The following is a 19,426-nucleotide window of genomic DNA, read 5'->3' on the forward strand; positions in this document are numbered from 1 at the left end:
TTTTCCGAAGTGTGTATTCTCACACCTTCACCATACTCTTATTTTGAAACTCCACCTCTCTTTCTCACTTACACACACACACACACACACACACATTCAATCACACTTCTCTCCATACTGTTCTAACACCTCTCGACGGTTATGATCTTCATGGCACTTCTAGAAATCTGCCTCACTGAGCCCAGCAGCCGTTTTCACTTCACTCCTGCTTGGTGCTGATGAACGCGGACAAAAGATGTTTACCACATAATTACTAACAGATGGACAGAGTCAGCAACTCATTTGGTAACCAACATTTAAAAGAAAATCTATAACTATGAATGTTTTTTAATTGCAAATGCATTTGGAAATATTCTTATCATTGAAGCTCAAAAACAATCCTTTCAATAGAGAGTGCATGTAATGTTACACTGATTGCTGTAGTCCTATTTCACAGCAGACGTTTTGACTTGTCAGCAGGAAAAGCACAGGTGTTGCTAATAACACTAACGATGGCTCTGTTATATTTAAGTGTCCCAGTAAGTCATGACAGTGTGCCAGTGAGCATGTACAACACCAGGACCCTGGAACTGAAGCAGCTAAATGAATTTAGCCTTGATCCAGTTCCTTTGTTGCACCTGTGCTCCAGATAATAGGATGTTAAGGTTGCAGAGTTTTACTTACATAAATACAAAAAAAATTTTGTTTTGCTGGTGAAAATGTTGTGTTGTTATATTGCTGTACTGCCATTAGTTGAGATTTATTTGCAGCACAACCATTTGCATGACAGAGAACTGAGACCCTTGACGCACGCACACACACACACACACACTCACACTCACACACACACACACACTCACACACACTCACACTCACACACACACACACAGCGGGAGAATAAATAACAGCCCTCCTGAGATGGAGAATCAAACATTTCTTTCCTGGTAATTCTACTCTCACATTTAAATCATTTCTCTGCAAAACAACATCAACTGACTGAGTAATTGATATCATAGTTAGTTAGACTACCATTCAAAAGTTTGTTTTTCTTCTTTCCTTCATTGAGGATCAGTTTAACAGAGACAAAAAGAGTAGAATTCAGACACCAAAGATATTAACATTTGAAACAGTTTTGGTCCAAAAAGAAGAAGAATGATTTTAAACTTTCATTTAGTTGATGTGCCCACAGTGTCACATGCCAGGTGAGAATACCGTTGGAACCATTTTTACCCCCAAATACCTGTTTTCCAGTCCAGGAGTGACCCTCGATCATAATTGAACCACATGGTACTTGCATTTGCGATATGTATCTAAATATTTGGGTAGCTGTTTTTCTTTGGGATTTCTGCGGTCTATTCAGGGGTTTGATTGAAGAGGTTTAAACTCATCAGTCAGTCCATAGTACTGTATGTTCAGCTGATATTCCAATGCCGCCATCCCTAGACTAACCTTCTATTTCTATTGTGACCTTTTACGAAACGCTTTGCTAAAGCAACGCAACTGACAATATTCCAGCTTGTAAAAGGCCTTATTGTGTACTTGACACTGAAACAGGAATCGGTTGCTATTTAAATCTGCACACATTTTGATGCTAAGCTTCCAGTTTCTTTTCACAATGCTGCTGATTTCTTCTATTATTATTCCTCTGTTGCTCAGAGGGACCTTTGGCTCTTTCTACCCTTTCAATTGTCCATCTGGGTGAACCATTGTACAGTTTTATGTTCTCCATGTACAAAACATAACTTTTTCTGCAAACCCTTCATACTAAATAAAATCTATTTAGAGGACTTTCTACAACCTAAATTCATGAAAAACAATTCAAAAATACCGAGTAGTCCTCTCAACCATCTGACTGTAACAAATCAAGCTTTTGTGGTCGGCGATACCAAACTTTTGAACGGTATAGCCTATATAGCACAAGATGTCTTTGGACAATAGTGGAAGATACTCACACCTGCATGTTGTGCTGTGCAAGGAAAACTTGCCAACACAGAACTATATATATTATATATGAACATTATATTGGGCTGAGAATGCAGGAGCAGTACCACAAATAATTGAACAGGTTTGTGCCAGTAAAAGCTGTATGATAGTCCCTTCCTTACAAAGCAGTATCCCGAATTTGGATGTGCATGTTCCCTGAAATCTGCGATGAGTGCAGATGAAACGGTGTGTGAGAGGAGGTCAGGGCACAGTCAGACTGTGAGCTCACTCTGGAGGTCCATCAGGCCGTGCTGTCAGTATTGTACTCCCTCAGGGACGGAAGGGGGGTTTCTACCTGACTGGAAATAGTCTGCTAAAATGTGTAAATGTGTGTGCATGTTCGCATGGGCAGTGAGACACGATTGAGTAACCAGACAGGACATCTGTCTCTGATTTTGGCCGTGTGTGGCCTCTGAGCAGAGCGACTGGACTGCTTCTACTGTAGAGGATTCCTCAGCGGGCCACAAGTGTGTCAGCAACTGTCTGCAAGCACACTGCCATAAATGCACTCTGCTCTCCACTGGGTAGAAGTCAAATGGACGAATGACAGCAAGAGATACAGACAGAGCAAAAAATATGAAGGGCGACAACAAGTGCAGAAACAGCAGAGTGCTCAAGGACGTTCAAAGACCACGTTCAGCTGTGTGAGGTGGGCAGTTCAATAAACAGCTTCATGTTTAAATGGATAAGAGAGGAGGGAGGGGGATAGATACGTGCACATTAGCATTTAACCCCTCACACATCACAGGACAGTACTCTTACACTGTCAGTAGCTCGAACTCAATAATCAATCACAGTGACGCAACCCCCCAGAAACACTGAGATTGAGAGAGTCAGGCAAAGAGTGTGAAGTCAAATCCTCTGTCAGCAAACTCGGCATTGTCCAACAATAAAAAAAAAACTGGTTTGTTATATTCTCTTCTCGTGTCCCAGAAACAAGCCACTGTAATGCTCATTTCATGGCTGAGAACGCAGCCCTTATAGCCACTTATAAGGACTTAAACTGAGCCTCAGAGGGTGTGATGATAACTATCTCCTCCGCTGCTAATACAATCCGATGTTCTAGTCGTATATAGGGACCCTGTCTGCTTTTACGCTGGCTGACAGAAGCAGGTCACTCAGTCAACACTGTCGCCATAAATCCACTGCTATGCTCAGAAACATTCAAACAAGCCTCGAGCTTTAGAGGCCACAATAATCACACATAACACTGCACCGGCTGACAATAACAAAACACTCAAAAGCTCCTCAAAGCATGACTGGAAGAGACCTGCACAATTATTTTCCACTTCTGAACTCAGGAACATTTCATAAACAAAATGTGTGTGTGTGTGTGTGTGGGTGGGTGTAGGCAATTTGTGTAAAATTTGGGGGGCGGGAGAGCACACCAAGTTGACCACAGAGCTGATCAGTATGAAAGCATTTGGCTACAAAAGTTTAATTTTTCATCAGTGCGTAATTATACAGCAATGAGACAGAAAGTGTCTGTCTGTCTGTCTGTCTGTCTGAACAGCAGCAAAGAGAAACACGTTGCATCCACGGCGCGGGCCTGTTCGGTTTAACGAGCTCTGTCCTCCATCGAAAAAGAAGAAAACCGCAGGCTGTGGCGTGATGCCTAAACGGACACACCCCCTCCAGGCTGTGGCATCGAACCAGCGACACTGTGATAAACAAACGGCGGCTGCTCCCGGCTTCCATAGGCTAATCATTATAGTAACGGATCCTGGTGGACTAAACCAATCATTACGTCTCGTAATTATAACAAACAGGCCCAAGCATGGGTCTGTGCTTTGTCCCTTTAGTGCAGACTGACAGATGACTGCACAAATGGCATCTTAATCAAACCAGCGACACACACAAACACAGCGCACACACACACGCACACACACACTCCTCCCCGCCTCTTAAATCAGCGCTACTAGCCCCTCTCGTGTTCACACGTATCTCACCTTGCTTGACACATTTGAGGCGGACCGGGTCTTTGCAGTGTTTGATCACGGCCAGCACGTCCCGGGTGGTGAGCCCGGCCACTGGCATGTTGTTGACCTCCAGCAGCAGCTCATCCTGGGCCAGTTTGCCGCTCTGGATCAGTCCCTTCCCCTGCTTCACCTCGCCGAAGTGGGGGAACTGGCCGATCTCCGCGCCCCCCTTCAGCTCGAACCCCAGCTCCCCTTCCTTCCCGCGGGTGATCACCGCTTCGTGGACTTTGTTTGTCCAGTGGTTTTTCTTCTTGAGGCTCTTAGACATCGTTAGGGCGAGTTATTCACCGCGGACTGGCCCATGCAAAAGCCTCCTACCGTCTCATCCCTGCCTTTGTGCGACCGGCTGCAGCTTCACAGCGCCCGTGGCTCCATCATCACCGGTGCACGCCAGGCGCAGTGTCCGCTCGGCGAGCCGCGCAGTCGGGCGGAGGGCTGCAGTACAGCACGGCGGCGGATGAAGAAATAATTGTTACTGTCAGACACACACAGACGCAAGAGACAGATACTAGCGGATGACCCGGATGTGAAGCCTGAAGGAGGGGAGAGATGAATGGTTCTGGTTCGGCGTAAAAAGATGGAGAGGAGGGGAAATAACACAGGAGGCGCTTCACTCCCACTACACTGCCAGAGGCGCTTCCTCAGGCTCACTGTGATCACAGGCGGTCACATGTAGGCGGAACATCGTTGTACACTACATTACATACACTTCACCCCATATTGCTTATCTGCAACCATTTTGGGGGAATTTGGGAAATAAAAGGCTGACTTTTTTCCCTTAAAGTCCGATCGTGCAGCATACTAACATGTGACACCTTTTTTTTCTATAGAGAGCAGAGACTTTCTGAGAGTATTGCTTTTAATATACAGCATGCAATGCAGATTTTTAAGCTAGTTTACCAACAGGGCTAAATTGGCAACAACTTCTCCGGGCCCCAGACTCTTCAGGGAGCCCAAAGGCTCAAACTTCCGTTTGTGGTAATTATTGTAAATTGATCGCAAGTTTGTTTTTAAATTCATCACCCACTTCAACGTTTTACAGGTTTACTCTATTAGCACCTTGACATGTTGGGGTAAAACAAGCAGCATACAGCATCTGCACTTGTGGTTTTAAAGTCACCCTGTTTAAGTTGGTCAAAGTTACATAATTGCTATGATGACATGAATCCACGCTCAACAAAATATGACAAATCCTTTTGTTGCCATTACTTTTTCATGGCTGCATGACTTTCCGAAGCGGGTGAAGTAAAGTTTCATTCAATATTTAACACATAAATCAAGAGCTGCTGAAATCGACTGAGGATGACAGTCCCTCTATGCCACTCTCAGCAGTGCCTCTATGTGTGTGTGTGTGTGTGTGTGTGTTTTAAGGGCACGTTTGCTTTTGAAATGTGAGTATCCTCCCTACTAAACTACATTACTGTACGCAACCCCCTGTGCATTTGCAACCAGTAAATAATCCATGAAGAGCACTGACTGTCACTTTACTTACTTCAGTGTCTTGGCATCTAGGTCATCGTGCTGTGCGTTCTGGTCACAGCAAACACTTTAGACATACACTCTAAACAGATGATGATGCAGACTAGATGATTATTGAAGACTAACCACCACAGTGAAGAAAGAGTACTGGTATAATCCCCCAAAAAACTGTCTGGATTAACAGATCATACATCAAGAGGGGAAATGAATCCCTGCTGTGCTTAATGTGTGCCTCTGCTGGTGGATGTCAGAACTGCAGCTACAAGAGGCCTGTAGCCTGGACTGAGACTGAGAGAGTTCCGGGTTGAGGGATTATATACTAAGGAGGACTCAGAGTCTGCAGATTTTCACTCAAACTCCGGCTCTTTTAAACTACTGGTGTACTAAATCGTGAAATCAGACGATGCTTCCTTCAAGTAGAATAAAGATCTGGCACCTTGTAGCTTTGGTAGCATAAATAGTATTTGTGTGTGTGCAGGACACTAAATTCTTCTCTGGTGCTCATCTATCTATATCTGGATCAGAGTATTTCACTATTTTGGACCTTCCTTTGTGAAAAGAAGTACGATAGAAGAACAAAAAGAAAAGCCATCAGCTGTCGAAGCTTTGAGCTGGAGCGTCTAAATTTGGAGTCACTTCAAGCAACTCGTCGCCACTCTAATGTCCTCTTGACAGAATGCAGCAGTCGCTCTCGGTGTCTGTGTGGCCACTCACATGTGGACACAGCCACAGTGCTAGGAGGTCGTGTGCTTACATGAACCCCTAACAGCATTATGAAGTCCTTTGGTCTGGGTGTCATAGTGGTATGCAATGGCTCGAGGGAGAAACATATAGTTTTGAAAACAGAGCATGCTTTATCTTTTATTTTTCTCTGAGAGCTGCAACAACTCCATCAAATCTTTCTCTTTCTGCCAAAATATTAATGATCCAAAAAAGAAAGTTGTTTTATTGGGTGCGATTGTGCACGCCATGAAGCATCCGTAGAGGCCTACGCAGACTGTCTGTGACCATATTTGTGACTCTGCAAACACTGGGAGGGGGAGGAAGAAGAAAGAAAAGGATATTAATTCATATCATCATTATAGACAGAAAGTAATGAGCATCCTAAAGCAGACTGCCAACAACAGAAGGCAAAAATACAATAACACGAGGCAGTCTGCGCACTCAGAGGGGGAATTTCAATAGAGCTTATATGGATTTAGCTCACTGCCTCCTTCGTTGACTCTCTGCTTCATGCATTTGCTGTTAGGTAAGAAATGCACACTAAGTTGTTTTCTATTGCTCGGCAAAGACAAGGGGGGGGAGTGGGGTCACCTTCACAGACACTCATTCACTTTCAACAGAGTGCACCGACTCCTCCTGTCTTTGTGATCTTTATTTTGAGAAAACAGACTGCAGACAAAAAATATTAACGATCCTCCATCATTTTAAACTTTGAAGTTAAATAGACGGCACAGTGGCAGCAGTTGGAAACCCGGGGGTGTGTTGGACTGGAGCAGCAGTTAAAAATCATTTTCAAACATGTGCACACACACACACACACACACAAATGCATCACACATAGAGAATAAGTTAATTAGACTGAATGGCTTTAGGGAATTGGCAACTAAATCACATTGGCTTTTTCTCCAAGCTCACAATGAGATTTAATTATGTAGTGAAACTTGTGATGGTAGAGTACACCTGGAGGAAGTTGAGACAGTCTCCAAACCACACAGGCTTCCTCACCAGAGCCTGACTCAAAAGAACAGCTAATATGAGCGGATCATATGTTGTTAATAACCTCAAGAATCCTGATGTCTTTAGATTTCAAAGTGTTGGTGGGCAGATTTTGTTACTTAAACAGAGCCAGGCTAGCTGTTTACCCATGTTTCTAGTCTTTGTGCTAAGCTAAGCTAACCAACTGCTGGCTGTCCTCTAATATTTACCATACAGACATAATATTGATAGCGATCTGTGTTTCCAAAAATGTTGAACTATTTCCTCAGGGGATCCTTACTATATGTTTGTGTAATCTATCTATCTATCTATCTATCGAGAGAAAGAGAGAGAGAGAGAGAGATATTTTAACTCCCAAACATCTATATCAGCCTCAAAAATCCAGCAGCCTACCAGCTAAACTACAATCCTAGCCTACATGGACACATAGTTATCGTATAACATAACACAAAAGTTGTGATTTGTATCTCTTCTAGTGTTCTCAGATGTTTACCTGATATGAGCTGGTTGTTACACATCGTTTTCAAAGAGCTTATTTAGACAATATATAAATGGATTGGATTCCAATTGCTTTGCCTGCCTGGTCAGCTGCAGTCTGCCATCATGTGCCGTTTGATCACAATCACAATAGAGTCGTCATCCTCTTTTCTTTCCTCTCTCCTAAACCACACCTTCGTTTTGAAGAAGCTTCATATCCACACTCTTTGATTTTCCTGGGAGGGCTTTGGGGATTAGCTAAATGACTCTGCAGTTAGCTTTTAAATCACACAATGCCTCCCAAAAATAGTGTCCTCTCAGCTAATGCCTAATCGTTACGCTTGAGCAATGATGGCTTAGCTAAGTCTGCAAGACGGGAGTCAGCCTCATCACTGCTGTGACCCATTTGTAGGATGTTAGTGGCCATCGTATGGAAATAAAAACCGAGTGGAATAGGACAGTTGTTCTGATAATCCCATCACTATCTCTAAACTAATTCCTTTAACGGTTGATCGGCTCATGAGTGCTGGAAGAGATTCTGGGCCTCAATGTTGCTTTAAATCATCACAGCTTGGAAGAAAATCACTCGTTCTAGTTCAGGACTAATTAGTCCTAATCTTGGGGTGTTTCCAATGGAGATTGAATACAAGAGGCCAATACATCTTAGTCATGAACAATCTGTTAATTATATTAAAACTGGTGATTAGATTTTCCTCAGTTGCCTCCTTTGTGATCATCAAGCAGCAATCAGGCTTTGTCATTACAAGCAGTTACACTACTGGACCACTAGAGGGAACTATTTACTGTTGAACTTTACTGGCAGATGACTGAATCCTGAACTGGGTTTTAGTTGAAGGATAAATATTAAAGTCTCTCTCCACTTAAAAATATGTTGAACCTTTACTATGCAGAGTGATTTTATGTGCAGTTTTAGACTAAAGGGCTGTTTTCACACTCATCTGCCGGAGGAGGAGAGTTTCTCTGTTCTCACCTTAAATCTCAATTTGACACTTTTGAGATGCTTTGTGACATCACAACTAGTTTGGTAGAAATGCAATTTTCCAAATGTGATTTGAGACTTGCAGGATGAATACACAAAAACTTTTCAGAGAAGTAGGAGAGATCTTGTGACCAGCACATGCGCTTATGTACTTTGTAAGGAGCAGCTTTTATTTTAAGAATTTGCAAGTAGCATACTGGATTATTTGTCTACAGACCATATCAGACACATTATTAAGCAGAGCAGAGTATTTCTGAAAGTCTTTGAACATGTCTAGAGGGGATCTGTTGAGAATATGCCACTTTGTATTCATGAATTTGCCCCCGACCACTTTCTGCTGCTCACTGTACCAGACATTACACAAAAGCTGCTTTCTGTACTTCTGGAAACAAAATGTGATATTTGGCATCTCTGAATCTGATGAGAGCAACTTAAATTGATCGAAACAGCAAAAGTATGCGTTTTTCATAAATGTAGTTGAACTTTAAACTTTCTGCTGTATCATCACATCTGTTATTCCCACACAAAGAAAGTTCAGAGAAATACGAGTTTGTTGCATAAGTTGCCATGGTTTTACCATAGCAGCTTTTTTTTATTAGCAAAATCATGGAGATTAGTCCACTAATGTGCCCATCCAATGGAAACAGAGGGTTGGGAGTCTAGGGGGGATATGTAACTTGAAACCATCACACATGATCAATAACAGTGCACCCAGCCATGTCTCCGTCTGTCTATGCACTGAACACAGATCTACATATGGTCCTACTGTCTGCTACAAGGCCGCCATTGGCATCCTCTTTTCAAAGCTTCTCTTTGCTTCTTGATTCAATAAGGAATGTTACAGTTTGTAGCGGCACACCAACAACGTGCACTCGTTAATTACAGAGAGTAGCTTCTTTTTGGTCGCTTAGAAAAATAAAACTTTGAAAGAGGATGACAAGTAGAGGAATAAAGTCCCTTTGTTTTATATTGTGCACACATTCTCACACGCACACACAATCACTCATTCTGGCTTTTGGCCTCAATCAAAACAAAGCTCCCACTCGCAGCACACATGCAAATCACACATCCGAAAAAGGTTTACACACACCTCTCACAGTATGTCAGAGTGAATTGGTCTACAGAGTGACTTGGTCTTGTTTGGTTTGTCCAAGGACGCAAAAAATTATGCGACAATGAAACCATCAGAAAAAAAATAGGTAATATGAACTCGGGGGCAGAGGGGCGGCTTGGGAAGAGTTCAATGGTAACATTTACATAAACCTAACATCTAACTTAACAATGATAAACGCACTGCAACTAAAGCATGCAAGGCACAAGGACCTACAAACAAAAGACAAAAAGTGTTCATTCATGGACAAAAAAAAAAGTCAAGGCCCCCCTTTTTATATAAAAATTTAAAATAATGATAATAAAAAGGTAAAACAAGCACATTTTAAAAACTGTGAAAAATCCCCAGCCATAGACAGTCGTACAAATATATTTTACACAAGATGTTTTTCTACACACCGTCTTTAAAACTTTTAGAGATGAACATAAGTTAATAAGAGGTTAAAAGTGACATTCTCAGCAGGGTCCATGAGGTTCCCTCCAGTCAGAGTCCCCTTGAATAAAGTCACTCGGCATGCCAGCAACCAGGCTGCCTGAAAGAAAAGAGGAAACCAAAGTGATTACAGGGAGGACAGCGTGACGGACCTCACTGTTCGCCCGGCACGTCCGTGGAGCGGCAGGCGTTACCTTCAGAAAAGGCCACAGTCCTTCAGGTTGTTCTTGATGATGACGTCAGTGACGGCATCAAACACAAACTGCACGTTCTTGGTGTCCGTGGCGCAGGTGAAGTGGGTGTAGATCTCCTTTGTGTCCTTTCTCTTGTTCAGGTCCTCAAACTGGCACTGAATGTAAGCGGCTGCCTCTTCGTAGGTGTTGGAGCCTGACGGAGGACGAAGACGACACAATTAGGAGAGAAATAGAGCACAAAAATGTCACAACGAAGAGTTTCCTCAAATCAAATTTGAGACCTTAATTCTTTTTTTTTATTTGCAACATAGAACAAAAAAATATAAAATGATTTACTGTCAAATAATTAAAACCCACTATGTAATAATATGTTAGCTTCACTGACACTTTGTTGCTGGCTATTTACATCATAGCTTAACAAGTAAACATTATTTTTAACAGTTTATACAAATCAAATGTGGAGAGCTTTTTTTTTTCCTACTAAAGATTTTGATAATATGGATACATCTGTGAAATCTGAGTATCAACAAATCCAACAAAGGACACATTGTTAAAAACATGAAGCAGCCCACACAGTTCAGTTCAGGAGCAGAGCAGAGAGCAGCATAAAGACACATTTCTGTGTCATCTGCAGAGACTGCCACGCCTTTGAGTGGCAACAAGGGGCTGACTAACAGGAAAATATCACTAAGAGAATGTTAGATTATGTAGAATGTTATACGTGTAGCATTATTGTAATGATTATGATGGCATAGGTTTGTAGAAAAATGACATTAAACTACTTGTTGCCTTCAACTTGTGTAGTGTGTTGTTTTGTTAATAAAACCTTTCAAGCCATTGAATTTGTCTGACTGAAGACAGTTTTAGGATGTTAAGGACCTGCAGACAGCCACTAATAAACACCAAATATACTTGGCTGGACTTAATGGTTTAGGTGCGACACCAACATACAAAGTACAGTATTTGCATGTAAAACACACCTGCTCTGCATCGAGAGTCTCTGTAGAGTGTGTGTGTGTGTGTGTGTGTGTGTCTCAATCTCTCACCTGCATACTCTGGGTAGCAGATTGTGAGAGGGCTCTTTTTGATCTTTTCCTCAAACAGGTCTTTCTTGTTGAGGAAGAGGATGATGGAGGTGTCTGTGAACCACTTGTTGTTGCAGATGGAGTCGAACAGCTTCATGCTCTCATGCATTCGATTCTGAAGGAGAGGAGAGAGAGACACACACAGTGGTAACCAACCAGAGAAGCTGAACAAACAAATGAATCGGGCCATGTGTAGGTCGGACGGGTCTAACCATCTCCTCGTCCTCGGCCAGCACCAGGTCGTAGTCACTCAGAGCCACACAGAAGATGATGGCGGTGACTCCCTCAAAACAATGGATCCACTTCTTCCTCTCTGATCTCTGTCCGCCGACATCAAACATTCTGCAGAGAGACCACAGGTATAAATGATATACCACACAAACAAGACGCCTCCCAACATCGACTCTTCATCCTGTCAGCTGTTAATAATTCCACATTTCCGTGTAGCCATGGTGTTTTACCACAACATCTACGGAGGCTTTACTGAAGTGTAGAGCACCTTATGACAATAATATGCCAACTCTTTGATCTTCAGTGCCAGTTCTTCCTACCAGGTGCCCGTAATTGACTGCTTTTAGAGAGGCAAACAAAACGACTACGTAAGTGACATGCCTGTCAGTGTCAGTATTCTGATTGGCCAAATGTTTCTCCAACCCACGGAAACAGCCGTCAGTGAAAACAACACCAGACCTTTTAGAATCAGTGAACGAATCTGGAGACGTGGGAGGCGACTCCGAGTCATCATACAGTTAAGTGACTGGACTGATTGTGGCGGTTGTACTGACTTGAAGTGCAGGTCCTTGAACGTGAAGTGCGTTTCCACAATACCAGTGGTTTTGACTCTGGTCCTCAGCACATCCTGTTGGGTGGGCACATAAGCACCGTGGGATATCCTGTCCAAGTCGTTCAGGTAGCTTTGGAGGAGAAAAGAGAGACGGATAGATTAGAAACGTTATACAGATGTTTGCAGACTAAGACTTGAGAATGTTATTCTGCACAGTCCCACTCTGGTTCCTGTATGCAGTGCAGTCCACTCACTATGCTGCAGAGTCATTGAGCTGATACTCCCGGGAGCGGCTGAAGCAGGCCTGAACGCCTCCATCCTTCCACAGCCGCTGGATGACCCCGGCTAGCTCGCCTGTCATGAAGCCCTCTTCTGCTGAACCTGCCAGGACGAACAGCTGCCGCGCATCATCCTAACGAGACAAAGCCCCTCCAATTACAGTCGTGATCCACAATTTTATTCATATACACGCAAGACTGAGTTTACAGTGCATTCAATGCCAAAAGACACAAAGATTTCTTTGAACCATCAATTACATTAGATTCGGTTCAATAATGTATTAATCCTAACGGACTGAATTTGGATTAAATCAGTGGCAATCATTTTTCATGAAAGCACAGTTGGAGCTCTCTCTATGAATTAAAGATGACAAACAGTCCTTTTAGCCATGACACTTTGCATGAAATTGGGTTATAAAAGCTACACAGCATTAAGCAGGTCAGTGGCCAAAAAAACAAATATCTGTAAGAGCATAAAATCAACAAGGAAAAGCTTTGGGTGTAAAATTGGTCACGATGACAGGGCCAGGCCAGTCACGCTGAAGCAATGACTAAACCACTTGTTATGCCAGGGAAACACAGGTTCACAAAATGAAACAGAAGTCCGCTTTAACAAAAACAAGAAATGAAAATTACCCAGAATTATATGAAGCATGTCGTGCAAATAACATACAAACTCACTTACACAAAACCAATGAGCACAGAGTCAACAAAACTCAAGGGAAACAGAAATGTTGTTGATTATTCCTGTAAAACTCTGTCCATGAACAAGCACACACAGCAGTGTGACCGTATCAACTCAAGGGCCCACAGACAGTTCTCGTGTCAGTAAGCCTCCGCTTCAATGACGCGCTCTGAATGTGAGACTAAATCCCTACCAGCTCTGTCTGACCTGCTGCAGAGGAGGAAGTGAGAAGAAATTAGCCCAGTAGGGAAGGGTGACATATGACTAACTCGTTGTTGCCCTCACAGCACTGACCTATATAAATGCACAGAAATGCAACCCGTAATGTCCCGAGAACAGTGTAAATGCCAGCCTAGTTTTTATCACACTCACCGCTCTGGCTGAATCAGCAAAGTCAATCTTGAGGCGTCCCATCGCTCTGATGATGGCGATAATGGACTGGATGGTGTTGCTGTAGACCACGGCCTTGTACTGCTTACACTCCTCCTCTGAGTAGCCCGCTTCATGGATGATCCTGGCACACAACCAGAGGGCATTAGCACTTTGTCTCCAAGTAGCTTTTTCATGGATTTGTTCATAAAATAGATTATTATAATCGACTGGCAGTTATTGGCTGAGAATGGATTGCGTTTCAGGGCAAACCATACAACTACATTGTTTAGGTTTATGGGAAAAAGTGTTTAAAAAGGGAGGAGACAAACTGAGAAATGTTTCGCATTCACAAATCACATTCATGGATGAAAAAAAAAAAATGTTAAATGCCTTTTAAATCGTTTTTAAAAGAGACTGAGGGTAATACATCTTTTTACGACTTTTCATTCTGATTTGTCATGAGACTTGATTTTTTTAAGTTAAGAGTCATGTTTAAACAATTAGTTTTTAATTATACCTAGTAAAACTAAAATAATATACTCATTGAACATTTATTAGTGTCGAATAGCCAGACCTTTCTCCACAGCGCTATGTCAGCGCTAAAGAAACGTCTGGCTCAACACATTAGCATTCGGCTAACGGTGAAAACTGATCTGGCTCGTTTGAAATTCTTTAAATCCATCACGATGGTCTTGGGTGGCACTAAGCACATGGAGCAGCAACGGTGTCCTCGCATAATTCATAGCGCAGATAGTGGAAGGGGAGGAATATGTGAAATATGCGGCCAATGGCAGGAATAACCCCACAGCCTACATCCGGTGAGTCACACTAAAAAGACTGACACTACGATTTGCTAGAAATCCAACAACGCCACGCTCCACCTTTAAATTAATATAAAACATGTGTTATTCAACATAATACATGCCAGCTATAAAGATGATAATTAGGTGTCCAATATCTCAATTTACTAGATAAAAATACTGACTGTCCATAGTGTGGGGAAAGGTGACAAGAGTTTCTCACCTGTTGATTGCTAATATCACAGCTGTGTCTAGTGATCTGGTGCAGCTATAGTAAAATGTGCCATTTGTTTTGCAGTCCGAGGTGAGTCAAAGGGATGGAAAAGGTGTTAAATGTTAAGGTGTTGACACTTACTTCATCTGTTTGACAATTGTACTTTTCCCAGACTCTCCAGCACCTGAAACAGAGAACAGATGGCACAGGACATTGAATTATAGTGGAAACAGTTGCATGATGTTAATTATTTTAAGTACAAATCACAGATGTCAGACAAGTAGGTACAGTATTCACAAACCCCTCTGACATGAGGCTTCCATATCTGTGTGGTATCAGAATACTTGATGGGATCATTCTGGTTTGTGTCCATTGTCACAGCCCCTACTGTTATTCATTTATGCACCGTGTGAACAAACATGTCCAGAGTTATAAACCAAGTAAAGCAATCAATATGTTGATGTGCAGCCTTCCTGTCAAAACACAACAATCAGACGCTACATTTCCGAGATATAATGGCAGCTTATATCCTGTCAAGTACATAAGTGGGTTCACTTTAAGTTGCAACACATCAGAGGCTACACAATCACAGATAATGCACTGAAGACGTGTCTAAGACTCTGTTTCGCCAGGTCACAGGGTAATTGGATTAATTAACTGGATCCTCCGTCAATGAGATTATACAAAGCTTAAACATCCCTGGGTTACAAACTAACGCGGCATCAGACTGGCCGGCTGGACTCAGAGCTTTCAGATGCTTCTCATACAAACAATATGATTTATGAGAGAACAACATACAACACAAGTAAAAGTTAAGAAACACACAATTGTGCAAGCCTGTGATCTGTTTGAATAAGCCAAAAATGTGTTTGGTATATAGTCTCTCATACAGCTCCAACTCCCTGTGAGATACAGATCATGCATCATGCTGAGCAAACAACATTTTAATTACCGTGCCTCTGCAGGGACTCTCAGCTCCCTGGTGAGGAGAACTGTTCACCAGTTTATCGTCCCATAAGATAAACAGCCATGCACCGCAGACGCAGAGCTAACATTACTGCAAAGATCACGACACACTTAACTTTGATTTACAAACACACACTCTCACGCCTCACTCAGCTGATGAAATTGAGGAGCTTGAGGGATGGAAATCATGGCCAAAAGTGGAAGAAGTAAAATGGTTCAAGTTTATGGCAGAGCTAGGATGCTTTATAGGGCCACATTGGACCAGGCAACACACATTCCCCTCTAGCCATGTGAGACGCAGACATCTCCCCAGTGAACAATAAGCACTGTGCCTCTCCTCTGTGCTGCTTTTTAATGCTCTGGTTGGCAGAAATGCCGCAACACAAACAAACATCAATCTTTACGATTTGCATTTGTGCATCCGAGGCAGTCCTACCACTCAAAACACTCGTCTCAAGAGCATGTCAGTTGCAGATTACTGCCTTATTGCAAACACCCCCGGTGGGTTGTCTGGCAGAGCTGCTATAAGCATGCAAGGTAAAGCTGCACATCTCTCTGTCTTGCTAAGAAACACTCACACGGTATATATAAAAAAAAACATCCCACAAATGTGAAATACATCCATGTGACATAAGGTAATTGCCCCGTCAGACAACAAATCCACAAACTAATCCCTGACGTCTCACACAGGTGCTGGTGGGAATCGTGACGGGGGGGGGGGGGGGAGACATTAACCATGAAAATTCAAATCAGGTCCGTCTCAAATGACGCACAAACATACAAGAACCGACTGCTGCGGCTGAGCGTTGTAGAGTGTCAGAAAACAGACCTGTGATGACACAAAGACGTGTCTGGGCAGAGCTCGACTTAAAAGACACAGATTACGGTTGCATTTTTCGGAGAAACTGCTCGTAGACGGCATGATCCAGGTAGCCCCCCGGCTAGCATGCACTAGCCTCCTCTGTTGTGTGTGTATAGTTGCCACAGATGCTTATTGCAGTCAGCCGGGCTGCAAATGTTGCTATGCAACCTCTTGCCCAAAAGACGGAGACAGCCTGCAGTGGTCATCCGCTACCAGGAAGATTAGAGAAGGTGTGGCTACTTCTCTTAAAACATTTCCAGATAACACAGCGATGTAATATTGATATAGGGACGTGATCATCTGATTAGTCATTGTTTTAGCCTTCTATGACTTGAATGATGTCTGTTAACAAAACACAAAGGAAGTATTACAGTTCAGTGATCAACATATTTGCCTGTTCCAGCTGATTAGTGTGCAAGGTCCCTGTCCTATTGACCATCGTATTCAAATGACCACACTATCAGTATACCTCATTTTAGATTAAATAGAGTATGAAATCTGCATTAGTCATACAACTGATATCATTACCTTACTAATAAAATGTAATGTATATTTTAACTCATAATTGCAAATCTGTTTTTGCTAAGCCTTCCTTTCAGCTCTGGAGTTATGAGAAACAGACAAGTTTACCAGATGGTATGACCTCTAAACCCACCGTATTAATCGAAATTCTCACAAACGCCAACGTTTACGTTGCATTGTGGGACATTTATTCATAATGTGCCCCAAAAACATGAGCTAGTGTCTTTCAGTCTGTAGCAACAGAGTGACCCGGCCTAAAGTAACGTTAACGCTACGTTAGTGTTTATCTGATGGGTGGCTACTGTAATTTAAACTGTAATAATGTAGACAATATGTAATACGAACCACAACAGTCCCGCCGTTATTGGACGGGCGGTTTAAAATATATAATCCCAGACACCGTTTAAGGTTAAACTGTCTATGAGCTAACTAATCCAAGCTACCACTGGTGGGCTAACCTAGCTCAGGAGCTAACTGATTAGCTAAATTAGCTTACTGACTTCGCGATGGGAAGTAACGCCTAGCAGCTACTGTGGGAACTAACGTTAAACTAATCACTCAGCGAACTGATCCATTGTTTATTGAATGCGCTGATTTCATTTGCTGAGGAGAAAAATAAATAAAATCAAGCAGCACTAACTTTATAGCGAACTGAACCACCCCCATTCATAAGAAGCCCTGAAATGTCTCAAACTACCACTTTTTTGTTTCCTCTAACTTAACCCCGCCATGTTATTTAACGTGGACGTAGCTAGAATAAACTTATATTTGAGCTAACGTCGGTACAGAAACATGTTTTAATATGTAACAGGTTGGGTTTAAGTTTGCATCAGACGGTGGGCTTCAGGAAAGTCCCTCTCCAGCAAATAGACAGAGTCCCTCCGTCCATCCATCTTTCTCTCACCGAGCAGCAGCAGCTTGACCTCCCGGGCAGCCTTCTCTCCGTCGTCCCGCAGGTTCCTGTCGATCATCTTGCTCCGCTCCTGCGCCGCCTTGTCGTCCGTGCTCAGAGTACATCCCATCTTCCTTTAAACTGACCTCCGAATAAATACAAAATGCAGACTATAACCCAACTGTAACTAGGAGTGAAACAACACGCAGAGGCTACCGAGCTAGCATCTAGTGAGGAGGAGGAGGAGGAGGAGGCGGTGTGTGTCTGGTCTCTCCAACACTTGAGATTCAAACACGCCCTTGCACTCAAGCTTCCGATTCCACAGCCAAGACTCAAATTTTAACTAACCACAACGTGCGGCTTTCACGACAGCTGGCTCTCCTGGTTGTGTTTCAACTAACATTAGTAACCCAAAGGGCTCGGTTAATGCCAGAATCATTCAAAGAAAAAGAGTAGACGGCAACAAATTGTTCGCTTCCTGTTCTTCGCGCATACCTGTGAATTGCGCATGCGTGACAGAGCAACAGGCTTCTTTTAAGTGTTTAAGCTTCTTATTTCAGTCTGCTGTGAACCATTTACTCCAAGAAAAGAAAAAAGAAAACACATGAAAACATAGGCAGGATCGAAGTAAACATACGTATGGAAAGTCAAACATTTTAGTTTCTTTGAAAACAATAATGAAATAGTGGCGAACTTGCATTTTGATTTAATTGAGTTAGTCGTTTACACAGACTGCACATGAGAAGGTCGTCTAAAATCGCGGTTTTCTAAATTTGACTCTAAATTACACAATGTTGACTTCGGATTCTTAATTTCAATTTAATGGTTCCAATTATAGATTTTGTAGCCTTGGCCTTTCTCATAATGTTAACTTACTAAGTGGACATTTCTACTCAATAATGTCAAAGCTGTTGAGAATTAATACATTAAAATAGAAACTTGGCGTCTCAAATGTTAGACTATTGCCTACTATGTCATACTTTAGATTTGTATCTCATCATTTTGATTTAATATTCAAAATATTGAAATATGTCATCATTTTCACTTTGTGACTCACTATCTCATCATTTTTATTTACCACAAGTATTGTCATTGTTACCCTACGTAACTAACCCTTTTAATCAGTTATTTACTTTTTCTGGTGGGCTTCTGTGGATTTCTGACCAGTTTTTAATTTTGAAAGATTACAGTATACTGTATTTTATTGCCATATAACAAAAAAAACTATCAGACAACTAGACAAGCAAATCAGCAGCTGGATGAGTTTGCAACACATGAGTAGGAGTGCAAGAGATCAGTGATGCATATTGTCCATGCAGATTTGCGTTGCAAGGCTCTGTCATGAGATGCCAATCCTCAGTAACATGTTTGCATATGCAGCTCAGACACGTACTGCACAAACAGAGACACTTTCAGTGTTGAAAGGTTCTGCTATTTGAGAATCTGACGTATTTAAACAGAGTAAGTAAATAAACATGTGATGTAGGTGACTTTCATTTCTTATTTCATTTCTTTCACAAGATTTACTGAACATCTCATATAAAAACATATATTATATTTGTCATTCCAACTATAAGAATATCTAGTTGAAAGGAAATGTTTTTGTTTACAGA

General features: G+C 42.2%; 2 protein-coding genes across 2 annotated transcripts in view; both read right to left on the reverse strand.

Annotated features, from left to right (window-relative positions):
- magi2b (membrane associated guanylate kinase, WW and PDZ domain containing 2b) overlaps positions 1-4,209 on the reverse strand; it is a gene marked incomplete at both ends in the record, with an annotated part of 71,457 nt that extends 67,248 nt beyond the window's left edge. The window contains one exon of the mRNA XM_079163240.1: positions 3,912-4,209. Coding sequence (XP_079019366.1) covers positions 3,912-4,209 — 298 coding nt within the window. The remainder of the gene's footprint in view (positions 1-3,911) is intronic.
- A 4,964-nt stretch (positions 4,210-9,173) lies between these two features.
- Positions 9,174-18,295, reverse strand: LOC306698562 (guanine nucleotide-binding protein G(i) subunit alpha-1). Its single transcript, XM_079162922.1, has 9 exons — positions 17,826-18,295; positions 14,713-14,755; positions 13,558-13,699; positions 12,477-12,634; positions 12,224-12,352; positions 11,651-11,780; positions 11,400-11,553; positions 10,354-10,546; positions 9,174-10,259 (listed from the first exon to the last, which is right to left on the reverse strand). Exons 1-8 carry the CDS (start codon positions 17,941-17,943, stop codon positions 10,356-10,358), a joined length of 1,065 nt encoding a protein of 354 aa, XP_079019048.1. The 5' UTR covers positions 17,944-18,295; the 3' UTR covers positions 9,174-10,259; positions 10,354-10,355.
- Between the last annotated feature and the right edge of the window lie 1,131 nt (positions 18,296-19,426).

Source organism: Pholis gunnellus (genome assembly GCF_910591455.1).
Source record: "Pholis gunnellus genome assembly, chromosome: 7".
NCBI lineage: Eukaryota > Metazoa > Chordata > Actinopteri > Perciformes > Pholidae > Pholis > Pholis gunnellus.

What these genes read in the sequence shown, in the direction of transcription:
- LOC306698562 (XM_079162922.1), bottom strand. Translation starts at nt 17,943, where the DNA reads ATGGGATGTACTCTGAGCACGGACGACAAGGCGGCGCAGGAGCGGAGC. An exon ending in TTGCTGATTCAGCCAGAGCG is followed by an intron (nt 12,635 to 13,557) that starts GTGAGTGTGATA and finishes TTGTCTCGTTAG; the next exon opens with GATGATGCGCGGCAGCTGTT. An exon ending in CTCAATGACTCTGCAGCATA is followed by an intron (nt 12,353 to 12,476) that starts GTGAGTGGACTG and finishes TCTCCTCCAAAG; the next exon opens with CTACCTGAACGACTTGGACA.